Raw genomic sequence first — 24,389 nt, 5'->3', positions numbered from 1 at the left:
CTTTCACCCATCTTCACAGTAGGCAACAAATATGCTGCCTAATTCCTGCTGTCTTTAGTTTACCTAGAAGCCCGCTGCCCTCAGCCTCCCATCTGCTGCCTGGCTTCAATATATCCTATTGTGCAGGTCTCTGTTAAAAAGTGGACATCCATAACCAGAAAAAAGGCTGTTCTGATTAATGAATGATTGAGACCATATCATGTTAGTTATTTTTTTATAAAATACATTACAAAACAAAATACTTAAGGTTACAGAACCTTAATAGAAAAAAAATGCAGAATACATAAATTAACTAAAAACATGTTTGTCACATGTAAAACATTTAAATGGCATTTTCACAAAATAATTTCACCAAGATATTAAAATAAACTATTGGAGCCAACTTGAATGAATCCTTTGGGGAAGCAATAATTTTCATGGTCAACAGGCAATATCCAAATCAGATTTAAAGGGAAAAAAAATGCTTAAAAGCTTGTCAAACTTTAGACGCAAATTAAAAAACAGATCAGATGAACCAGTGCAAAAAAAAAAGTTAAGCTTCAAGTTGGTGCTAAAAATAACACAGAAATTTTGTCATGGTCCATTTCACATTATAATTATCATAAAAGAATGATTTGCTGATGTGTGGATAGGATATGCGGCATTAAAATGAGAACAGATCAGTGGATGGTTCAACCATGGAGTGATAACTATTCTCAAAGATTTACAATACTACTTTCTGAATGTAAACCAGCCACTCAATATTTTAGTGATGTGTTTAATGGATTTGGATGAAGTCACGTCAAGCATAAAAAGTATTAACATTTAAAAATCTTCCCTTATATTAAAAGTCAAAGAAAACAAATCTTCTGCCAGATCTACCTAAAACCAAGTGTATTAAAAAAAGGATTACTTAATGCAGAAATGTGATTATTTTTACAAATGTAATCAGTTTTCATTAAGCAGTGCATATTTGAGTTTAGAGCTATTTATTTTGGTTGCAGTCTATTAAATGTCCACTTGACATTACTATCTTATAAGTAAATGTGTGCCCCCAATCTGTTTATCTGAAGTCTCGAAAAGGTTTCATACTAGACAGAATAAAGACAATTTAATGTTTATATGTTGGAGTCTAAAGACTTGACCACTAGGGCATTACCATCTGAAGTAGAATACTCTCGCTCTCCAAGCACAATAAATGTGTGAAAATTACATTTACCCAAGAAGAATATGAAGCAGTGTGCGGAGATGTTCTTAATTTCAAGTAACGAAAAGGCACGGAGCATGTGCTTCTATGCATTTCATGATCAGCTATGCAGGTACAACGTAGTTAATCTTCTAACATGTACCTCAAGGACTAACATGGACAATCTTAAAGTAGAGTATCCTCCTAGGCATCTTTCATAATTTGTGCTCCGACATCCCTGAATTATTCTCCCACACAATAGAGAAGACACTGTAAATTGGATAGCCACTGGCATGATTTACAACAGTCTTAAAACAGAAGATGTTACAGTTGGACTAACATTCTATATCACAATGTCACTCCAGGTGACTCAATTCTGTTTACTATTCAGGGTGTGTGAGATACTGTATGGTAAAGTTACAGAGCAAGTTCTGCTTTTGCAGAAGTAAAGGTTTTGGTTCCATTGAGTAAATGTTTCAAAAACAAACCTGGGCTAATAAACATGTTTATGGTTAACCAATATGGCATGTGTACCAACTTAAAATGACTTGGCACAAGCAATGTAGTCAGAATCTTTAGTTACCCAAGTGATGCAAATTGTGTGTATAATGTCACCTTAAACGTTGATGCATCTTGCATTTACTTTTTTACAATTCGTATGTTTTAAATTTTGCCTGAATAATGAGTGCACTGGTTTAAATCTTCAATTTTCATAAGGCTTCAGATTCAATAAAATAGCCAATTTAATAAAATATATTTCGCAATTTGGTTGAGGCAACCAGATAAAAACTCTGCTTTAAAAATGACAAAATAATCCTTTAAATAACAGAAAACCAAGCGGCAAGCCTGTTTTCAAAACGTACTGTACACGTTGAGAGCTGTAGCATTTACAAGCACATCTATGGACGCCTAGCCATTATTTGTATCTGAAACAATAGCAGGCTGGTGGTCCCTGCAGCATCAAGTCAGTGTACAATAACATTTACTACAGACATGTAACTGTTAATAAGGGCGATATTATCAGTGGTAATCTTGAATTACATGACAGATAGAAGATACAAATGATGTGTTAAAATTACATCTATTACTTGCCGTTTGTACAGCTCAATTGCAACTATAGGGGAATTTACTACTATCCCGTTACACGACATAACGTGACCTTAACCAAAGTCAATGCTACGTTAATAGAATAAAGCAATGTTAATCATATTACCTAAAATGGCTGCTTATGGTATGCAAATGAGGCATCAATCTATTCACTAAACTTCGTTAAATTTAATGTGGGGAAGTAACGTTACGTTATTTACATCTCAGCTAAACCTGCCGTTACCAGAGTTAAAAACTAACTTAATACATCAACCTAAAATAATGGGGAAGGGTAAATACAACAGGATAAATTATAAAAACGAGGTGAAAGGTGAGTGCGTAGGAGAGTGACAATAGGCCGCCTTAAGTGGTTGGCATACAGGGTTAGGTGAAATAAGGATCAATACTGATAATCCAGCGAAAAGTAACCTTTTGACCCTTGACAAAGCACACATTGCAAAACATGCGTCAGGTCGCCTAGTTATGATATCAATGGTCTGCAGAAAACCTTGTGTATGGTCACATTGTTCGCTCCTACATCACAAACCTTTGACCTTGTTTTTATCATATATCCTGTTGTATTTAGCCTTCCCCATTATTTTAGGTTGATGTATTCAAAGTTTGTTTAACTCCTTCACCACCCACCATCCGTTACTTTGGTTTTGAGTGCACCCAATAGAGACTTTCTTTTCTTTCTTCGAAAATATATGTAATTACCCTTACGGCACCTTACCTTACTCACATCACTTCAAGTTGCAGCGAGCAGTATATTAGTTGTATAACGGCACATTATCCAAGTTACGTTCAAGTAAATACATCAATAATGTGATGTTAAATTAACCAAATTACTGTTATTTTGCATATAATCAGCTTTGTGAATACAAATAACTCAGGGAAAATAACGTCCGTAGCTGTTCCAGGTAACGTCACAATGTGCATTGATTTAATGCAGTTTAGTGCATCCCTCCCCCATATATATTTTGTGAGGCATGTTTCAAACTGTACAGTTAAAGTTGCAGACCCACACAACTGTTCTCTCTCACTCTCTAGGATATTCCCAATATTGATAGAACCATGAAATGCTGCACGTATAGTGTTATAGGGCGTGTTGTGTTTTGCACGCAAATATAAACTAGCTTTTGGCTAATGTGCATTTTTGCGTGTCTTCATATTGATCGTGTGAAAAAAAAGATTACTCGGTAGCACAGTTTTCACTTTCATACATATTGCATTATGGAACAATAAATTGCAAGAGTCAATTATTTTAAATGAATGGTCAACCATTTTTATACAGGCTTAACATCAGTGCATTTATTGCAAATGATTATCACTTCATAACGAAGGCTTTCAGACATTTAACAATGGAAACAAATGGTTTCAGCTCCCAAAGTGGTTACAGATGACACAACAACTACTACGCGGAAAGTCCTTGACTTCCCAGTAGAAGCGTTTGTAGAAAAGGAATACATTCAAGCAGAGTACTGGAAACAATAAGTGTGAAATGCAATGCAGGTACCAATGAAATATTAAACAGCACAGTTACCAAATATTATTATTTTATTGTTTTTTCTTTCTATACCTTTGTTGCTGTGAAACAAGCTTGCAATGCATGGTTCAGAGGTGATCCCATCATGTTACCAAAATTACTTTTCACTTAAATGTGTGGCTACTTTTCATTCATGTTCTCTGCAATGCTGGAGTTTGAGAATGTTTAAGCAACATGTAAAAACCATATTGAAGAGCCTTTTATATGATTACAGTACTTCAAAAAAGTTTATTAAACATGAACTTTTGCTAATTCTGAGCTTACAATCTAAACTCAAGCTATTTAAATGGTTCTGTACACTGATGCATCAGTCTTTAAAACGCCATGGTATAAATTAATGTCGCTTTTGCATTTTCAAATGTTATCATTAGTCTATGCTTGTATGAGTTTTCTTCTAAGATCATAGATTACAAGTTACCAAACCCCTACTTTGCTCAACAATAGTATCAAAATACTTCCAAAAAGGAAACCTACCCAAAAAAAACCACATTGGATTATCCATTCAAATATTTTTTTCTGAATATAAAAAAAAACAAAAAAAACTCCCAGGTCAGTAGTGAAGGCCACTTGTTTGCCCCTTTTGGACCAATAAAAATGCTGTACAAATTATATATAAAAAATGATAAAGCATTTTCCAGAATGGAGTGAGGTCAGAGAGTATTGCTGAAATGCTACAACACAAAAATTCAATTATTTAGGACAGTAAGCAAACTAGAAAACTTAACAGTTTCTAAACAAGAAAAATTCACAGGTTTGTTTCAAGGGGCGTAAACGTATTTTTAGATTTTTTTTAATATATTTGTGTCTCTTCTCAATGTTACGCTTGTCAAACGAACAGTTTCTCTTGCTCCAATTTTCACATATGGCTAGCCAAAATGATTCCAGCCCATAAGCGTCGCCATACATTTTGACAAACTGTTGGTATGGGAGCTAAACAAAGTATCAAAAGAAATGAAATCCATTCTCCCCCTCTGTTGCTGAAGTTCAGTCCGAAGTACATGGTAGGTACTGTTTCTAAAGGTTTAGACGAGGACACACGGGGGGAGGGAAGCAGACAAATTCTCTTAGTATACTGCGGGCCACGTCTACATTATTTTGGGCAATTTCAAGAGCCCTCTTAACTTCTTCAAAGGAGTATCCCTCGCCCATTAGTTTTGCTATTTTCGCATCTAAATTTTCCCCTGAAGAGTCAGAACTGTACGGTCTCCTGTGGTGTATTTCCGGTGCAGTCCTGCGGGGCAGTGGCTTGGGCGGTCTGGCTGGTGCTTGTGGACAATCTATAAGAAGGAATAAGAAGTAACAAAAAATTGTAAACTTTTTCATAGGTATAAAGGACAGATAATAGACCCTTTGTAAGAAACATGCTCAATCAATTAATATATATTGTAGCGGTTAAAATGTATTCTCTTGCTCTATTCTTTTTTTTTTTTTATTCAAAATTATTGCATGGACTCTTGTTAATAAAAAAATAAGAAAGCAGAATAGGGGGAAAAGCTATTAATGTTTTGAAAATATGCCAACACTAGCACTTCACTAGTGATACACTACATTTTTTATTTTTGATGTACTAGTTAACATCAAAACATCTGATACCGTACTGCTCCAACAGAAGTAGCGTTAACGAATCATCATTTGAAAAACAAGTTTGCTATAAATCTACGACAAATAGTAGTTCTATCTATACAAGGAAGTAGAGTAGAAAGGAAACTTATGAGGTCCTGAAAGAGCCTGCAACTTTCAGGACATATGCTGCTACTAGAACTCTGCATTGGGCTATTGTTATTTATTTATAAAATATTTTACCAGGAAGTAATACATTGAGAGTTACCTCTCTTTTTCAAGTATGTGCTGGGCATAGAGTTAAGACAAATAATACATGGTTACAAATACAGTTACATAAATGAACAGGGTGTACATTATATACAAGATATTGCATGCACAGTTAAAGAAAATATATATTATGGGCGTATGAAACAGTTACAGACCAGATTAAAATGTGAGACAGCCTTAGATTTGAAAGAACTTAAACTGGTGGTGGATGTGAGAGTCTGGTAGGTTGTTCCAGTTTTGGGGTGTGTGGTAAGAGAAGGAGGAACGGCCGGATACTTTGTTGAGCCTTGGGACCATGAACAGTCTTTTGGAGTCTGATCTCAGATTATAAGTGCTGCATGTGGTAGGGGTGAGGAGCTTGTTCAGGTAGCTGGGTAGCTTGCCCAGAAAGAATTTGAAGGCAAGACAGGATAGGTGAACTTTGCGCCTAGACTCGAGTGATGACCAATCTAGTTCTTTGAGCATTTCGCAGTGATGTGTGTTGTAGTTGTATTGGAGAACAAAACGACAAATTGAATTGTAGAGGGTTTCAAGTTTGCTAAGGTGGGTTTGAGGTGCCGAGCCATATACTATGTCTCCATAGTCAATAATTATCCTTAGCATCTGCTGTGCGATACGCTTTCTGACCAGGATACTTAGGGAGGATTTGTTCCTGTAAAGTACCCCTAGTTTGGCATAGGTCTTGGTTGTCAGGGTATCAATGTGCATCCTTAATGTTAAGTGTGAGTCAAACCATATTCCCAGGTATTTAAAACTAGTGACAGGGGTTAGGGTGGTGTTAGCGTTGGTTCTAATCTGGAGCTCAGTCGCTGGAAGCTTTAAAAATGTAGTCTTGGTCCCAAATACCATTGTTACAGTCTTGTCAGTGTTTAAAAACAGTTTATTTTGGGAAATCCAATTTTCGAGTCTCAAAAAGTCAGACTGAAGTATGTGTTGAAGGTCAGAGAGGCTATGGCTGTGTGCACAAAGGATTGTGTAATCTGCATACAGTACATGTGTATTGAGGCTTCCTTACATGCTGTGGGAAGATCATTGATGAACACTGAGAAGAGTAGGGGCCCCAGAACAGAGCCTTGCAGGACACCACAGGTGATATCCAGGGGGTTGGAGTTAGAGTCTGAGATGGACACATGTTGGGATCTACCTGATAGGTAGGACTGAAACCAGTTTAAAGCATGCTTCCCTATTCCAGAGCTTTGGAGTTTGTTAAGCAGGATAGCATGATCAACAGTATGAAAAGCCTTTGCAAAATCTAGGAATACTGCGCCAGTGAGTTGTCCCGTTCCATTCCACGCTGAAATTCATTGCAAACTTTTAGCAGGGTAGTTACGGTGGAGTGTTTGGGGCGAAAGCCAGATTGTAATTGGCTAGGGAAATTTGTCTTGGTATAGTAAAAGCTTAATTGGGAGTGGACACATTTTTCCATGACTTTGGATAGAATTGTGAAGGACTATTGAAGGGCTCCAATATCGTCAAGCAAGAAGAAGTTCACCGGTTTGTGCATAACTAAGCATTACAGTTGTGACTGGGGTTGGGCGATACCACAATAAGTTTCTAAACACCGTTATGGGCAATGTGTTAACTATCCATTACAAAGAAAACTTAAAGCGCTATTAAAAGGTTTATTTATTGTAAAATATAAATCCATTAAAAAAAATCCCATTTCATTAATAAATGTTAAAAAAAGAAATGATATGCATTATTGGGAGATATATAACAAAACCCCCACCATTATTCTCAAACAAGAAAAATAGAGGGTTGGGGGTAGGGAAAAAATGGAAGGCATTAAAAAAACTCAACAAGATGGTGATAAGCCTTCAGTTTAGAGAAGATGTTAGTAAGTGAAGTGGGATGGGAGATGGAAAGCAGAGGGCGAGCAAAGGTTTCAGGGGAGTGGGGGGGGGGGGGGTGGGAAGCAAAGGGTTTAGAGCAGAGAGTGTGTGTGTGTGTACCAAGGTTTCAGGGTTGGGGGGCGAACAAAGGTTTCGGGGGGGGGGGCACGATCAAAGGTTTCGGGGGGGACAAACAAAGGTTTCAGAACGGTAGGGGCGAACAAAGGTTTCAGGGTGGGTGGGGCAGTCAAGGTTTCAGGGTGGGGGAGGAGGGTGAACAAAGGGTTTAAGAGCAGAGGGTGAGGTTGTGTAGGGGGTTAACAGCAGAGTGAGCAAGGTGTTGAGGGCAGAGAGTGAGGATGAGTGAAGGGTGAAGAGTAGAACTGGGACTGATATTTTCTCTAGAAGAGAGGGTAGGACAGGAGCTGGAACTCTGGTGCACCTGTGTTTGGGAGACTTTGAAGCTGCCACATACAGACACGTCTCTCAAAGAGCTGGCAGCCACACTTCCCCCTCCTCGCTCACTAATTCTCTTCTGGCCCCAATGCAGCATAAGCAGAAGAGCAGCTGGAGGAAGGACTGTCTCTCTGCATCAGGAGCCAGCTTCCCATGAAGCTGCCTCAAATTAAAATCCTTGTGATCCCAGAACCTGGTACATATTGATAACGCAGTAATAAATGGTGTTACATATCGAACTACCAGCAATTTTTATTACAGCACTATTACTAGGATACCAGTATATCACTCTAGTTAGTGATATTAAAGTGGCAAATCCACTTAGAACCAAGTGACCTAACTGCAGTTACAAACTTAGCAGGTCAAATGTATTTGATTGTACTAGCTAGATACAAGGAGGAGATTGAAGTTCTTGCTTTTTACTTACAGGCTCCAGTGACAAGAAAGAAATTCATTTAGAAGTAGTTTTTTTTCTTCTTTTAGATGTGCATTTGGTAATATAATTGTGCATGTGAATGTATGCAGTATAGAAAGGTACTCACAAAAGGTGAATGCAAGCACGTACAATACATGAAATCTACTTACTGTAGATTTGCAGAACCGTTCTAGATCAACTATTAACCTATTAATTTACCTGAACATGGTGGAAGCTGATCATAATCTTGGGAAAGTCTGTTTATTTTGACTTCACTTGTTAATCTTCGAGTTGGTGGCAGAGGAGCTTCTAGCAAATGATCTAGAACAAAAAATACAATTGTATTGATGGTTACATCCCAAAATAAATCAAAGGCAGGGACTTGTTTAAAGGGTTACCTCCAGGCCAAGGATGGTTCCTATTTTTTTTATTAATTGACCAGTACAAAATAAAAGATGGTAATCTAAACATAAAAAATGGAAGAATTTTAAATGGTTTAGCAACTTCCTAAAATGTGTACAGCAATATAGCCAGGTTTGATGGGATCTTTCACATGCAGCTAGTCTCCCCGCCTCCTGACCAAAAGGTGATAAATACTATTTAAAAGAATGGAAAAAAATAATTCAGGTACAAAGAAGAATTGTTTGAAAGCCGCAGTCTGTTGGGTGTCCATCGGAGACAATCTGCTGTGCCCCAACCTTCTGGGGTCCTCCCACTTCCCGAGCCAATAACAATCTGGTCAAATTGCAGTGGGATCAGGCTCACTCCGTCAGACTGACAGAAAAAGTCATATCACCAGGAGATGGCATTGCGACTTTCTATTCTTGACCCCACAGATTATACAAAAAACTTTTTTGTTTTTACCGACAAGCAGGGGGCCCCTGCAGCTGGGAGCATCATGGTTGAGCTCCGTGGCACCTCCCAGTTCTTTTAGTGTAAAAATAAACAAATACAACATTGTTTAGTTGTGGTAGGGTCCTTGCTTCAAAAGTTAGATTGTAAATATGAGTGGAGATATGGGAAGGTTTGGACGTACTGTAGCTGCTAACTTTGGTGCGATATCACTGTGAAGAAAAGGCCTTTTCAAAGGCAAAGAATCCCTCCTGATTAGCACTCTAACAGGGCAAGAATGGGCTACAGGTTAAATAAACACGATTGACAAGCACTTCCTCATACAGAGACCCAAATTAAAATACAATTCTTAGTAATTTTCAGAGACCACAAGTGTCAAAATATTTGCTTTAATTACATTTATCTACATTGGTGTCCATTTCAACAGTTGCTTTAAGAATAATGTATTTTTTGCAGGATAACCGTGAATGTACTTTCACTAATCTGGCATTCTGCTTTTGATGGCCCCTGATGAAATTCTTTTTTCAGGAAACACTTTTTGGTTGTTATTTTTTTTTATTAAAAGCAACGATCTAAAGGTATCACAGTGAAAGACCATATTGAAGAATACAGATTCATACAAAGCTTGCCCACTCTATTTTTATTGTGGACAGAAAAGTTAAGATGACTACCCCCCATTGGTTCTCAATTCACAGATTATTTTTGCCATCATTGTAAATGAAAGGTTAGTGGCCATCACTGAAAGTTATTGACAATGGATAAATCTTTACAGAAATTCAGCTTACATTAAGAAACGTGCTTTCATTGTTAATACTGCCTCTAAGAATCAGTGTCCTGTATATTGGATGGTCTGCCTTGGTAGGACTATGCCTGTTCCTTACAATGTGCTCGAAGAGTGGTAGGTAACATAACATACATTAAGGACTGCATGTATGGCCCATGTGCCTTAAAAAGGGCTGCACATTAATATACAGATATAGCACAAGCAGCAGGCATATTGCAGCCATGGCTAGGAATTTCTCAATGCTGTCCTGCTCCTGTTCTGTTCTTACTGGGAATTAGTAATTAGCACAGGAGAGTAGTGAGGCAGTACTGTATTCATCAGTGCTCTGTTATTAAGCAGCTGAAGGGGGGAAAGTTATGATTCACTGCAACAGCAACTCTGCTCCTTCTGCACTGGTGAGAGACGGCTTCTGGGTTGTCAGTGGTTAGGGGCCGGCGGTAAAGCCCCCCCCCCCCCCCAAGTGCCGCATGCGGCTCTCAGGCCGCCTGTTATAGTAGAGGTTGACAAAAACGAAGTCTATCGAGTTGACCCTATGTTAAATTTAGGCGACAGATACTCATCCTATATTTGTATTTACAGTATATTGATCCAGAGGAAGGCAAACAAAATGCCTAGTGAAACATTATCCAATGATAGCTCATAAAGGAAAAATTAATTTCTTCCAATGTTTACTTATTTGGTACATCACTGTATATACCTTTCCTTTCTAAAACGGTCAAACTTTTTTTTTTTTTTTTAAATATATATATTTTTTTAATATATATATTAATTTGCCATCACAGTCTCCATGGGTAATGAATTCCACATTTTAATTGCCCATATTGTAAAAAAACAAAACAAAATAAAACTTTCCTTTGTTGCTGGTGAAATCTCCTTTCCTCCAACCTTAAGGGATGAAACTGTGTTTGTACTGTCCTTGGGATAAATAGGTCTTTGGAAAGTTCTTTGTATTTAATATGATTAGATTTGTTTATAGTTATATCGCCTCCTAGACGCCTATTTTGTAATGTAAGCAAATATAATTTAGCTAACCTCTCCTCATAAATCAGATTATCCATCCCCTTGATTAATTTGGTGGCTCTTCTCTGCACTCTCTCTCGTTTCATAACGTCTTTTCTAAGGAGTGGTGCCCACAATTTCACTCCATACTCATGGTGTGGGCTTACTGATGCTTTTTACAGTCGCAAAATGATTTCTTCCCTTTCATCAATTCCCTGTTTAAACGCAAATACAATCTTATTTTGCATTAAAATGACTGCCTGCCATTGAACACTATTGCTAAACCTGCTGCTTACAAGCACTACTAAATCTATCTCCAATGATTGACCTAATTTTGTCACATTTCATTTGTAAGTAGCCTGTTTATTCAGGTTTCCCAAAATGCACTCCTTTTGACACAAATACATATACGTGGTATAGTGCTTTCTCAATCTCACAGATATTGTATTTGATTGTTTATAGCATATCGCTTACAAACCTTTTCTTTGTACTTTTACCCCCACTGCAAATTTCTAGCCACAAAGTCTCTACAATGTAATCAATCCCTTCATAAAGATCTTCCTTTATATAAGCTTTTAAATCTGGTTTAACATATAAAACATACAGTACTCCACCGCCTCTATTTGCTGGATCCCTCTGAAAGAGGAAATACCCCTCTAAATGAATTGCCCAGTCAGGAGTTTCATCCCACCATGTTTCAGTAATGTCCATGTCATACACTGCCCGTATTATTCAAAGCTCTCCCATTTTAATCGGTAAGGTTTCTTGCATTAGCAAGCATGCACTTAAACTAACAATAGCACAGACTTATCTGTGCCTGCCTCTCTCCTTCCATCAATTTTAGTTTAGAAGTTTATGAGTATTATATATTTATTATGGGTGCCTCTCTGCTTGCCAAACTCCCACTACCCTCCACTCCACCTCCATGACCCGTAGCTATTTTCCCATTGTTATCTATTCTGTCTAGTCCATTAACTCTTTCTTGGCCCGGTCCCTCCTTCCTAATGTAAAATCTTCTCCAATCTTTAATATCCTCCCCTTTAGCACACAAGATGCATCTTCAAGTGCAATCCATCCCTACTATAAAAATAGAACCTCTCAGAGGACTCCCACTGCTCTAAAAACCCAAACCTCTCCTTCCTAACCACTTTCGTAACATGCATTCACCTCCCTAAGCTTCAACGGACTCCTTTGGGTAACACATGACACTGGTAGTTTTCCTGAAAACACTACCTCTGAGGTCCTTGCCTGGTACTGTACCTTCAAACACATTTTTAATGTACTGTATAATAGATTATAAAAAATAAACTTCACTGGTCAAAAAGCTTTTCTTATTCTGCGCAGCCTCCAAAACATCTTTAACAAAAATAAACATTTACAACTCTTCACAATTTGCAGCATTAAAAAGCCACAATGTTTGAGTGAAATTATCCAATGCCCATTATCTGCCAGGAAATTACTTTCTTATTAGAATTAATTCATGCCACAGGCACTCAAAAATGCTAATTTTGTCACTATATAAAATATCTAATTTTCAAGTTATTTCAAGGAATAATTAACCCTTTCAGGACTTTAACGGCCTATAAAGCTGATCATTTCCTTTCAGTAGTGGAGGGGCTACAAATTGTAAATTGTGTAAATAAATCATACTATGCAGGCACTTTTTAGGGGGATACAATACATGCTTATAAAATACATCGTTTAGTGTTTTTATTTTTCTAATTCCTTTCACATACTGTATAAGTGATCAAAGAATAATTTCATAACTGTACAGGCAATCCCATCCTACAGCATTTATAGTTGTAAGGGCTGTTTTTAAATGGTTGAAATAACAACTTCCACAGATTCTAAAAATGCCTTTCGTAATTTTTTTCCAATTGGGATTCAACTTTTTGGCCCCTCAGCATCTACAATTTACTATATTATTTATGAGACATACAGTACAGAAAGACCATTTTTTTTGCATTTTTCCTACCCACCTTGTCTTTATTCAGAAATTCACATACTGTATAAACTAGTCACTAAGATTTTTGTGTGCGGCAGCTACTTATAAAAGACAGGAATTAAGTTTAATACATATCTTAAAATGTTTTCTAATTTAATGCATGACGGGTATTTGACATTTCAGAAAGTAATCAATAAAGTACATCAAATGGAAAAAGAGCGGTAAGAGATTCATTTTTATTCGTTTGCAATTATTTGAACGACCAATCTTACCCAAAGGAGGAAGAAATAAATCCAGGGCCGAATTCGGTCTGCTTCCCGAAGCAAAGGGTTTGGCATGCTCAGTGACGCAGACGAGTGTCGGGGGAGCTGGGGGCTGCGAGGGAGGGGGACTGTCAAAAGACGCATCACCTGCATGTACATAGAATCATTGCATCTTTTTAGCTTAGTTTCCTTATTCAAAAACGGATAATGTGCAAACTACTCATGCAACTCTGCTATGGTGAGAAGGGGCAATCTGGTCTATAAAGTCTGTTTGTCTGTATACCACGATTTAAGGATGCTGCAGCAGCACTATTAGATAAGGAGAAGGGTCAGCTATGCACAATCAAGGATCCCCTCACGTTATATTTTTTTAGAATATTATATTTTTGTTGTACTAGCTCGGCTGTGCAGGACGCAGAACGGAGTTCTTGGAGGGGGAAGGTAGGGCTAGACTAGATCAATATTAAATTCGCCACACTTAGCCTGCCAATTTGCCACAAGTGGTGAATGGCGATAGGGTTGCCCACCTCGGCTATAGACTCTGGTGATTAAAGAATCAATTGACACTATTCTACTATTGGTAGTTAAAGTTAATACATTTTAGAGGACACTTTTGCTTTATACATTAATGTGTTACATTTACTAGTCACACTGAATATTTAAATTTACCTCGTGTGAACTTATCAGTCACGGATTTTCACGTACATTGGTTATATTATGTACACATTGTTAAGAAGTTATATTAACTTTTACATTCTTTACACATTATCACATATTTATGTTGATTACATTTACGCCCTATTGCACTTATTAAAATGTGCGAATATTTACAAGAATGTTTATTATTAATTGAACACTGTATATTATCTTACATCAGTTATGTATATATTCATCACTTATGTATATATATATATTTTTTATAATTTTCTATTTATGATTCCATTTAATAATAACAGTAATTTTTTGTGTCACCCCAAGTCTATATCAATGGGTATTATGTACTCCATCGTTTTCAATCAGTGCTACATTATTATTCCGAGATGAGACACCAGATGGGCTGAAGGAGCGGCTCAGTGAGTAAAGACACTGACTCTAGAACGGAGTGTGAAGCAGGGGAACCTGGTTCAATTCACAGTTTTGGCTTCAAGTTACTTTATCTTTCTGTTCCTCAGGCACCAAAAACATACATTGTAAACTCTACAGGGCAGAGTCTGTGTCTGGAAAATGTCGCTGTAAAGCACTACATCAAACTAGCAGACCTATACAAGAACAAACTATTATGGTTAAATAGGTTTGGATTTAACTGACTGAAAGATAGGAGCTTATAAGCGGCAAGCGTAACCTTTAGACATGAACCCCTGACGAAGCAGACGTGCGAAACGCATTGAGGTCATGCAAAGGTTACCCTGTTCGCAGTCGGGTCGCTTTTGAGTGAGGTTTTTTTTTTCTCCATCTGCTGACGGTGATCCTTCTCCGGAGAGATTTACCATCGTTCCGTCTGTTATCCTTCATGTTCCCCGGTCTACCTGCCTTACAATGCTATAGGCAGCAAGTTCACTTCCAATGTATTTTATTGTTATTTTTATAATATATTATTGTTTTTATGCTTGTATTTTGCACTCAGGTTTTCCTGGATGCCTTTTTATCAATTTAGATTTATTTGTAATACAATTTATAGATTGATCCTCAGTGCGCTGCTTGTATCTTTCTTTGTCCTCCTGTTATGTTCGTCTCAAGAGAAAATTTGAGGTGAAGCAAATACATAAAAAAGCCATGCCATAAAAACCATAAGGCTCTCATTTTAAATTTGTTTTAAATGCAAAAGTCAGCTATAGGCATCACCATGTAAACAACGGTTGCGTACGTTCAGGAAAAGCTTTTTATTTCTCCCCAAAACCATGTAATCTCTCCTAAACCAATTTATTTTCTGTTTTATGATGCTTAGATTTCTCAATCTAGGTCTCATTGGTTTTTAAGTGTTTTCTAAGCAAATCTAGGGTCTGAAAACTCCATAGATTCAGACATTCAGGATCCAAGATGTGATTGTATTTCGGGGTATAGAGTAAACCTATTTTTAAAAAAAATGTATTATACAACTGTAGTAATACTAGTACTTATTTACAAATAAACTTAGAAGAGCTTTTTTTCTTTTAAAAGTGCCGTTCTCATCATGAAAAAGTACAATTACTTTCTAAAACCACATGAACGGTACAATTCCAGCAAGGCATACAACTAAAACACAGTTTAGTGAATTCCAACACGAAAGGATTACATAAACACTGAGCACTGGTGTAGAGCAGACACCAGGAATTGAACCAGGTTCCCCTGATTCAAACTCAATGTCATTGTTTATAGTGTCCGTGTCTTTACTTACTGATGACAAAAAAGACCTGTGTGGCACCATGGATGACAACCCAGTGTGGACGGCAAACAGTTATTGTATCTGAAGCATATTATTTTATTGTTGTACTAACCCATTAAATAATATTTTTATGGAATATGTTATCTTAGCACTGACGTGTTCAGTCCATTACAATTGCAGTACTGCTTTTCCTCTGGACTAAATAGTCAAAGATAATGCACTATTAGTGCCCTGTTTTGTAATCATCCATATACATGCTGGAGTGCCGTGAGACTATTCTGGAGCCACGCATCAGCATAACAGACCGGGAAGGATCCACGGAAGAACTGTTTGCGGTCCACTTTGGGTTGTCATCCTTTGCACCATACAGGTCTTTTTCGTTATCATATCCATTCTGGTTGTGTAGACTCGTTAGGCAGCCTATCGGACTTCAAGGACTATTGGAATTGTATCAATTTATATTATTTGCACTTTTCTCACTAATGTTCCACTTCGTTTTTACTTACCGAGCCAATGCTTTACCTAAAACACCACAACAATCTTCTGTAAACACAAAGCCTTGTACGTTGTAAGAAATCCAGTTCAGTGATATAATTACTGTATATTGTAATATGCATGAATCCATTATGAAAACAAAATGTCAAAGTCTACAGTATATTGTCTGTTTTTTTTACATACATATCGCATATTCTTAATTTCGTTTATTCTGATAAAATTCAGTTACATTGGGATTGTAGATTTAGTTATATTTAAGAGTGCAGCTGTTTGTCACCTAAACAGAGCTTCTCTACAGAGTTCAATTGAGTGATTATGGACAATTGGTTAGAGCTGATGCAACCAGAAGAGGTGATGGCAGAAGGAGTTCTGAGATGTTTCTAGAAGACCTGCCATATTAGGTTATTCTCTGTATGGAGACGTGGCCAGTTCCTTATCAGATGAGATCAGTTTGAAGAATAACTTTATTTGGTAATAAGAATGTTACAACAGGAGCTGACAAAGGGATATTAACTGTATAAATATGTAGCAGGGTAGCATAGGAGAGGCACAGAATGATTCAACCATGACGAGAGAGACAGGATTAAATCAGAAGATGGAGAGAAGTTTTATCATGATTTTAAGATCAAAAACATGGATCCCACTCAGAAACAGAAAATTATGCAACCATCTTGAAAAATATCATAACTTGTTTGGAATGTCACCACCATTTTGTACTATTTTTATATGTATTTATCTTTAAAAAAAAAAAGTCATTTTTATATGATGTGACCAGAATTACTGAGGTCTGTTATGCCAGGTTAATCTAAGACAGAGAAATAAGGATATTTTACAGATGTAAATACAAACATTTACCAAATTGCCTTCTGAAGCTTTGCCAATGAAAGTGGGCCTAATTCATTTTAAAGTGCTGTACAAAAAGTGACACACTTCAAGTAGTATTTGAAAGAATTTATTCAGAAATTCACAAATGTAGCCAGTGGAATATATTAAACATTTACACTTAAGAAGCTAAAATTGAAGCTTTAAAAATTGCAGTTACTGAAATGTGTTTCCACCTTGTTTTAGGAGTCAGACATTTATGATTTGTGATGTAATTTATGACCCCGAAGGAAAGATTAAAATGCAATGCTGTACATAACACTAAGGCAAAAATAAGGGTTGTGCTGTTCCAAGAGAAGCAAAAGCTTGAGTGTTTAGCAATTAATCTTAATACACTTCAGCCCTTCTGATAACAAATCTCCTGTAGAAAAACAATTAGATATCACTCCATACATATATAGCAAGAGGGCATAGTTTCAAAATGTCATATTTATGTATGCTTTCTTTAATGTGTTGGTGCATGTGTACCGATTTATTTTTTATGTACGAGTGTGTACACATGCATTAGTGTGTATGTATGTACGTATATATTATATTTATATATGACGTGTATATAAATTGACTAAGGTCAACGTGCACTTGTGTGCATATGAAGCAGGATTTTTAATGTGTGTACATATAGATATATAGATATAGATATATATATATATATATCTATATCTATATATCTATCAATACAGTGCTCGACAAATCCAATCACCCGGTCACCACGGGCGATCGGATTTGGGATGCTGGCGATGCGTCATGGCCGCCCAAGCAGCGCATGCGGTTCTCTTTCTATTTTCCCCTGCTCGCGCCGAAAAAAAAAATCCCCGATTGGCCGGACGCGAGTTGGCCCGCTGCCAAGACTTTTTTTTGGCATGCAGCCAGGCTCTATATGAGCAGGAGCAGTGAAGTCCGCCATTCCTTTACAATGCTGTTTATAGAGAAAGTAAGTACTCGCCTCATGTCTTCCCCCCTTGTCTCATGAATTACAATCCCCAAAGCCCCCTCCCCCCGTGTCTGATGGATGCTGGATCTGTGTGTGTGTGTGTGTGTGTGTGTGTGTGTGACATGCTGGGTCTGTGTGTCAGATGCGGTGTGCGTGTGTGTCATGCTGGGTGTGTGCGTGTGTGACATGCTGGATCTGTGTGTGTGACATGCTGGATCTGTGTGTGTGACATGCTGGGTGTGTGTGTGTGTGTGTGTGTGTGTGTGTGTGTGTGTGTGTGTGTGTGTGACATGCTGGGTGTGTGTGTGTGACATGCTGGGTGTGTGTGTGTACGTGTGTGTGAGATGCTGGGTCTTTGTATGTGAGATGCTGTGTGTGTGTGTGTGTGTGTGTGTGTGATATGCTGGGTGTGCATGTGTGTACCCCCAGTCAGTCACAGTCACCTACCCCCTACCCCCAGTCAGTCAGTGACCTACCCCCTACCCCAGTCACCTACCCCAGTCACCTACCCCCTACCCCTGTCACACACACACACACACACACACACACACACACACACACACACACACACACACACACAATATCGTATTTACCTTATATCGTAACTGCCCTATACTACACCGAAATAACCTATAATGCTTTGTTCGAGATCTAACTCGAGCTTCACACGGGAGACATTGGAATCCCCCCTAACCCAGAAGACAGGTAGGGAACACCTCCCCTCCAATATATAACATTGCGGGAATGAGGGTACATGGACATTGTGGGACTGCAGATCAGGTAAGATCCCAGGCGGGATTTGCCGCTTTAGAAAATTTTGAAGTGGGGGCATCCAGGCACTGGTTAAGGGGTTCAGGAAACTAGTCATTCATATCTGGCTATTTTTTCTAGATTAGTGGGGTCATCAGACACACACACAAAAAAAAAAACACACACACACACACAAAGGACTAATTGTAGTCAAGTATAAATGTAATACAATAAACTGTTTTTATGTCAAAAACAAATGATATTAGTTCTTACTAGGATTTTTTTTTTTTTTTTAAAAGGCGTGACTGGGGGCAGGGCTAGGTGGCGAGTAGATTTTTTTTGGTTCGTCGAGTAGATTTTTGGATGATTTATCAAGCACACATGAAAAACATGTGGTGTTCGGCCAAGTCGTAGAGGGCATTGATATTGTCAAGAAGATAGAGGGTTACGGCTCCCAGAGTGGCAAAACTAACAAAAAGGTTGTAATCACCAACAGCGGATAGCTTTAAAGTGTCCCCCTTTGTTTCTATATATCTATATATCTTCTATATATCTATATATATGTTCTAATATCTATATATCTAATGTATGTATGCATTATACGTGTGTACTTGTACATTTGTTTGTTATGTATAATCCTCTGCATGTGTTTATATACAGTGTGAGAAAAAGTTTGTGAATCCCAATGATAACAGAAGTCCATATGTTTTCCATAATAACCTCCTTGAATCAAAACCAACATTTCTTAAATATCCAATAGAGTTTATATTAACCAATTCCATTTCTTTTTAAACAAAATAGTTACATACATAATATGTATGATGATGTATGAATTACGCAAACAAATGAGTAATTTAGAGTCAGGGTACGGTATGTGCAAAAGTAAGTGAAACCCTGATTTTAACAGCTAAATTAAAGGGGATATATAGAATCAGGTGTTTAAATAATTCGGTAGATCTTTAGGTGCGAGTTTCGGAGGCCACACACTACAGTACCGACACACTTTATTCAAGTGTGGTCGGTACCGCAAGCCGGGAAATCTCCCGGCTTGCTAGTGGCCGCCCCTCGGCGTGCCGCGCGTCATAGACGCGCGGTCACGCGTCTTCGGGAGCGTGCGCCCCCTGCACGCGCGTCCAGGGGCTCCCCGAGGGAGCCCTGGTGTCCCGCGATCGCGGGACAGCGGCAGGGGGTTCCGGGGGACCCGGCGGACCCGGCAGCGGTAGGGAGAGCGCCCCGATCGGAGGGCGCTCTTCCGCTGCTTCGGCGCGCGCCCGTCACTCTCGGGCGCGCGCCAGGCTACTGCTGCGGCCAAGAACGGGCAAATGCTCGAATAAACTTGGCCGCAGCAGTATATAAAGATCAGAAACTTTGTGAGTTTGGTTAACACCGTACATGTGTGTGGAAACATGTTATACCACATTCAAAAGAAATCTTTCAGGGCCTCAGAAAAACAGTTATTGATGCTCGTCAGTCTAGAAAGGGTTACAAAACCATTTCAATACATTTGGGGCTCCACCAATCAACTGTCAGACAGATAATCTACAAATGGAGAAAGTTCAAGACCAGTCACTCTACCCAGGAGCGGTCATCCTACCAAAATCTCTCCAAGAACAAACCGGCAATCATCCAGGAAGTTACAAAGAACCCCAGAGTAACATCCAAAGGATCTGCTGGCCACTCTCGCTTTGGCTAATGTGAGTGTTCCGGTCTCCAGTATCAGAACAAGACTGAACAAGAATAGTGGTCATGGAAAGATAACCAGGAGGAAACCACTGCTCTCTAAAATGAACATTGCTGCAGGTCTGAAGTTCATCAATAAGCACATAGATGATCCACAACACTTCTGGAACAATGTTCTCTGGACAGATGAGTCAAAGGTAGAACTTTTTGGCCTCAATAAGAAATGTTATGTTTAGCGAAAACCAAACACTGCATTCGAACAGAAGAACCTCATCCCAATCGTCAAGCATGGTGGTTGGTGTGATGGTTTGGGGCTGCTTCGCTTCCTCTGGACCTGGACGGATTGCTATCATTGATAAACCATGAATTCTGCATTGTATAAGAAGATTCTACAGGAGAAGGTCAGGTTATCTGTCAATGAGCTGAAGCGAAAGTGGGTCATGCAGCAAGACAATTATCCTAAAAATGTGTATGCTGCAGAAGAAGAAATTCTGCCTTTTAGAATGGCTTAGTCCAAGTCTGGAACTAAACAGCATAGAAAAGGTAGGAAGCCGTAAAATGTCGCTGAGTTGAAGCAGTTCTGTAAGGAGAAATAGGCCAAAATTCCTCAAAACTGATGTGAGAGACTGACCAGCAGTTAAACGAAACACTTAGCCTCTCGGCTATATCATGCTGGATGGGCCTCTGCCGACTTAAATTTAACATGGCAAAAACAGAGCTCCTCATAGTTCCTCCCAAACCTGTCCCTATTTTCTCCATCCACATTTCTGTTGGAAGTACTATTCTTCACCCAGTAGCCCAAGCACGCTGCCTAGGGGTCACACTCGGCTCCTCTATCACATTCAAAAGGTAGCAAAAAACTATCGTTTTTTTCCTCTGCAATATTACCAAGATACGCCCTTTCTCGACTGCAAAAACTCTGACACAGACCACCATTCTCTCGCGTCTCGACTATTTTAACCTCCTGCTGTCTGGCCTTCCTGCCTCTCACCTGTCACCCCTACAATCTATTTTAAGTGCTGCTGCCAGAATCACTCTACTATTTCCGAAATCTGTCTCAGCGTCTCCATTGCTGAAATCCCTCTCCTGGCTTCTTATCAAATCCCGTATCACACACTCAATTCTCCTTCTCACTTTTAAAGTTTTACACTCTTCTGCTCCTCCTTACATCTCAGCCCTAATTTCTCGCTATACAACATCTCGACTCTTACGTTCTGCTCAAAGATGTATTCTCTCTACCCCTCTCCCACCTTAAACCCTTTGCATCGACTGCCCCACACTTCCCCTCAATATCCGACTAGCACCCTCTCTATCCACATTTACGACCCACCTCAAAAAAACCTGCTTAAGGAAGCATATAAGAAGCTCCATTGCGGATAATGAACACCTCATACATTAACCTTGGCCCCTTGCAGACACACTTACCAGAACGCCCGCCTACGGTCTCTGAACGTTCTTCCTACCAACAAATTAGATTGTAAGCTCTTCGGAGAGGGTCTCCTTTGCCTAAATGTTACTCTTATGTCTTAAGCACCTCTCCCCTTTATGCGTTATTTATATTAGTTATTTATATGATTGTCACGTACATTACTGCTTTGAAGCGCTATGTACATTAGTGGCACTATATAAATAAATACATACAAACACTTAGTTGAAGTCATTGCTGCTCAAGGGGAAGCCACCAGATACTGAATCTAAAAAGGTACATACTTTTTCACACATGGATATAGAATGTTGAATCATTTTTGGATAAATAAATGTTGAAAAAGTATCATTTGTGTGTCATTTGTTTGATCAGGTTATCTTTATCTATTATTAGGACGTCGATTAAGATCTAATATCATTTTAGGTTTGAAATATGTGAAAATCGTATGGGGTTCACAAACTTTTCCTCAGAACTGTATGCATATGTATGTATATCAAAATATATACACAAGCATTCACTCTTTCCCCCTCCCTCCTCCTGGCCTAGCAGAGGAGGAAGCAGCATGGGCAGGAGCGAGGTGAAGCTTGGCGCCTGTGCTATGTTTTTGTTATGCCCTTTGTCTCCCCGTGATCATCTCTGCCCTGTCGTGGGAGTGCCTCAGCAATTGAGCCCTGTGATTAGGGGTGCCCGGAAAGAGGGGGAAAAAAAAAGACAGTTAAGAACCACTGGTGTACACTGTTTATTGTATTCACATTTTAGCACACATCAGATGTATGACTTGCATAGATTTTGCCACCTCCGCCCCCCAAATCACCTTTTGTGTGAGGTATGGAGTTATATAAGGTTTCACGGCACAATGGTTCAGTGGCACTTGAAAAAGGTCTAGAGGAATAAAGATTCACTTTGAAACAATCGAGTGCCTGCCCACTTGCTTTATATTCAATACTTTAATAGTATTTCAGCAGTAACCACCTTTCAACATATTTGAACACACAACTCCAACAAGTTTTCTGATTTCACCCTCACATCTTCATCATCATCAGCTTTTAATTTTCCTTGGAAGCCAGTTGAGTACCAACAATGGTCATTTCTTTTTCCCAATATGTCAAGCCCACTATCATTTATTATTTCTTCAACTTTGTGACGTCACATATTTGTTTGGCTTCGAACCAGCGCATACTTTTTCTGGTCTCTTCGGGTAATACCAAGCATATATCTCTCCATACTTTGAGTGGTCAGAAGCTTCTGAATTATTTTCGCATTTATGGTCCAAGTTTCACATCCGTAGGTGAGCACAGACAGATTACACTGGTCGACAACTTTCTGATTGAGGCACAGTAGAAATTTCCTGACACGGGTGGAGTGAATTTGGAAGAAAGAAGACCATCTTCATTCTGCTTTTGATATCAATCAAAAGGTTCCTATTAATGGATACTTGTCGGCCAAGGTAGACCGTCTTCAACTTATTTTAGTTCGATTCCACTTATTTTCATCTTTGCAGAGTTGACTCATTAGTTGATCATTTGAATCTCAGCAGGACCAAAGTGAAGTCACACTTTCTTACCTGCTCCGGCGACTTCTCAGATTTGTTGCTGAAGGTCTTCTGGGATTGTGGTAAAAGTAACAGGGGACTCCAGAATTCACCATTGATTTTGATTAATTGTTCAAAACATTGCATTGCAAAGAAAAAGTAAAGTGTTGCCATGAAAAGCTCTGGTGACAATGTCACCATGTCGCTCTCCCTTGTATCTTCATGTAATCTTATGATTGATGTGGCACTCGTAAATGTTCTTTATAATATCAATGTACGCTTCAACACTTCTCTTCCCAATGGATTTAAAATAGCTGAGGTGTAGACCATAGATTACAAAAAAAGCATTTGATTTGAACCCACATATGAATGGTAGATTTTACCAATTACGTCGGGAAATCACTTTGATGTGGTCCATTCTGTTGCATCCACCTCAAACTCCGACTTGCTTTCTAGGCTGTGCACAGTCCAGGGTCTGTTGCAACAGAATAGCATCATCAAATCTTGTAAGGTATTGGTAGTAGACTGATTGGTCTCCTTTCTTGTGGACGACGACAACTATGGCATTTTCCCAATGATCTGGAATTTTCCTGTTCACGCAGCATTTGAAGAGTTTTGCAAGGACTTTCTCTACTTCACCAACTTCTTTTCAGGATTTCAGTTATAATTCTCTTTCCCAGGAGCCTTCTCGTTCTTCATGGATTTTATTGCTTTTGCCACTTTTGGCAGGACATATGATAGCTCAGTGGTTTCTTCTCTGGCTTCCTCTGATGGATTATGTCCTGTTCTCGTACAATTTCATTTAGAAGTTCTCAACCCTCCTTTTGATAAGTGCACGGTCTTTTATCGTTGATACATCGTCTTGTTTGGGAAGCAGCAAATCAATGCTTCATCTTCTTTAAGCTTGTGATCTTCAATAGCCTTCACCATATCACAGTAAAATGTTCTTAGATCGTCAGTTATACGATTGCGGGTTGTCTTGCATGGCTCTGCATATTCAACTCTTGCATCTTGGGATTGCTTCATTTTTTGTCGTCTCAGTAATTGCTTTGTTTCATCAGATATTTTGTTCTGTTTTTGTTAGCGATTCCTCCAGTTATTTCTGCACTTGAACAAACAATTATGAAGATTGTAGTTGAAAGTGTCCCCATTAATTTCA

At 38.7% G+C, this 24,389-nt stretch overlaps 1 protein-coding gene across 6 annotated transcripts in view; it reads right to left on the bottom strand.

Annotated features, from left to right (window-relative positions):
• Positions 1-3,510: 3,510 nt before the first annotated feature.
• CBLB (Cbl proto-oncogene B) overlaps positions 3,511-24,389 on the bottom strand; it is a 132,246-nt gene continuing 111,367 nt past the window's right edge. For 4 of the 6 annotated variants that reach the window (XM_075590092.1, XM_075590095.1, XM_075590094.1 and 1 more), the window contains 3 exons: positions 13,183-13,320; positions 8,550-8,651; positions 3,511-5,074 (listed from right to left, as the gene is read on the bottom strand). In XM_075590092.1, coding sequence (XP_075446207.1) covers positions 4,812-5,074; positions 8,550-8,651; positions 13,183-13,320 — 503 coding nt within the window. In that variant the 3' untranslated portion in view covers positions 3,511-4,811. Of the gene's footprint in view, positions 5,075-8,549; positions 8,652-13,182; positions 13,321-24,389 lie in introns of those variants that run through there. The other 2 variants (XM_075590093.1, XR_012799856.1) reach the window with 2 other exon arrangements.

Source organism: Ascaphus truei, chromosome 3, assembly GCF_040206685.1.
Source record: "Ascaphus truei isolate aAscTru1 chromosome 3, aAscTru1.hap1, whole genome shotgun sequence".
NCBI lineage: Eukaryota > Metazoa > Chordata > Amphibia > Anura > Ascaphidae > Ascaphus > Ascaphus truei.
Note: the sequence above shows the minus strand (reverse complement) of the source record. Positions and strands in the feature narration are given on the sequence as shown.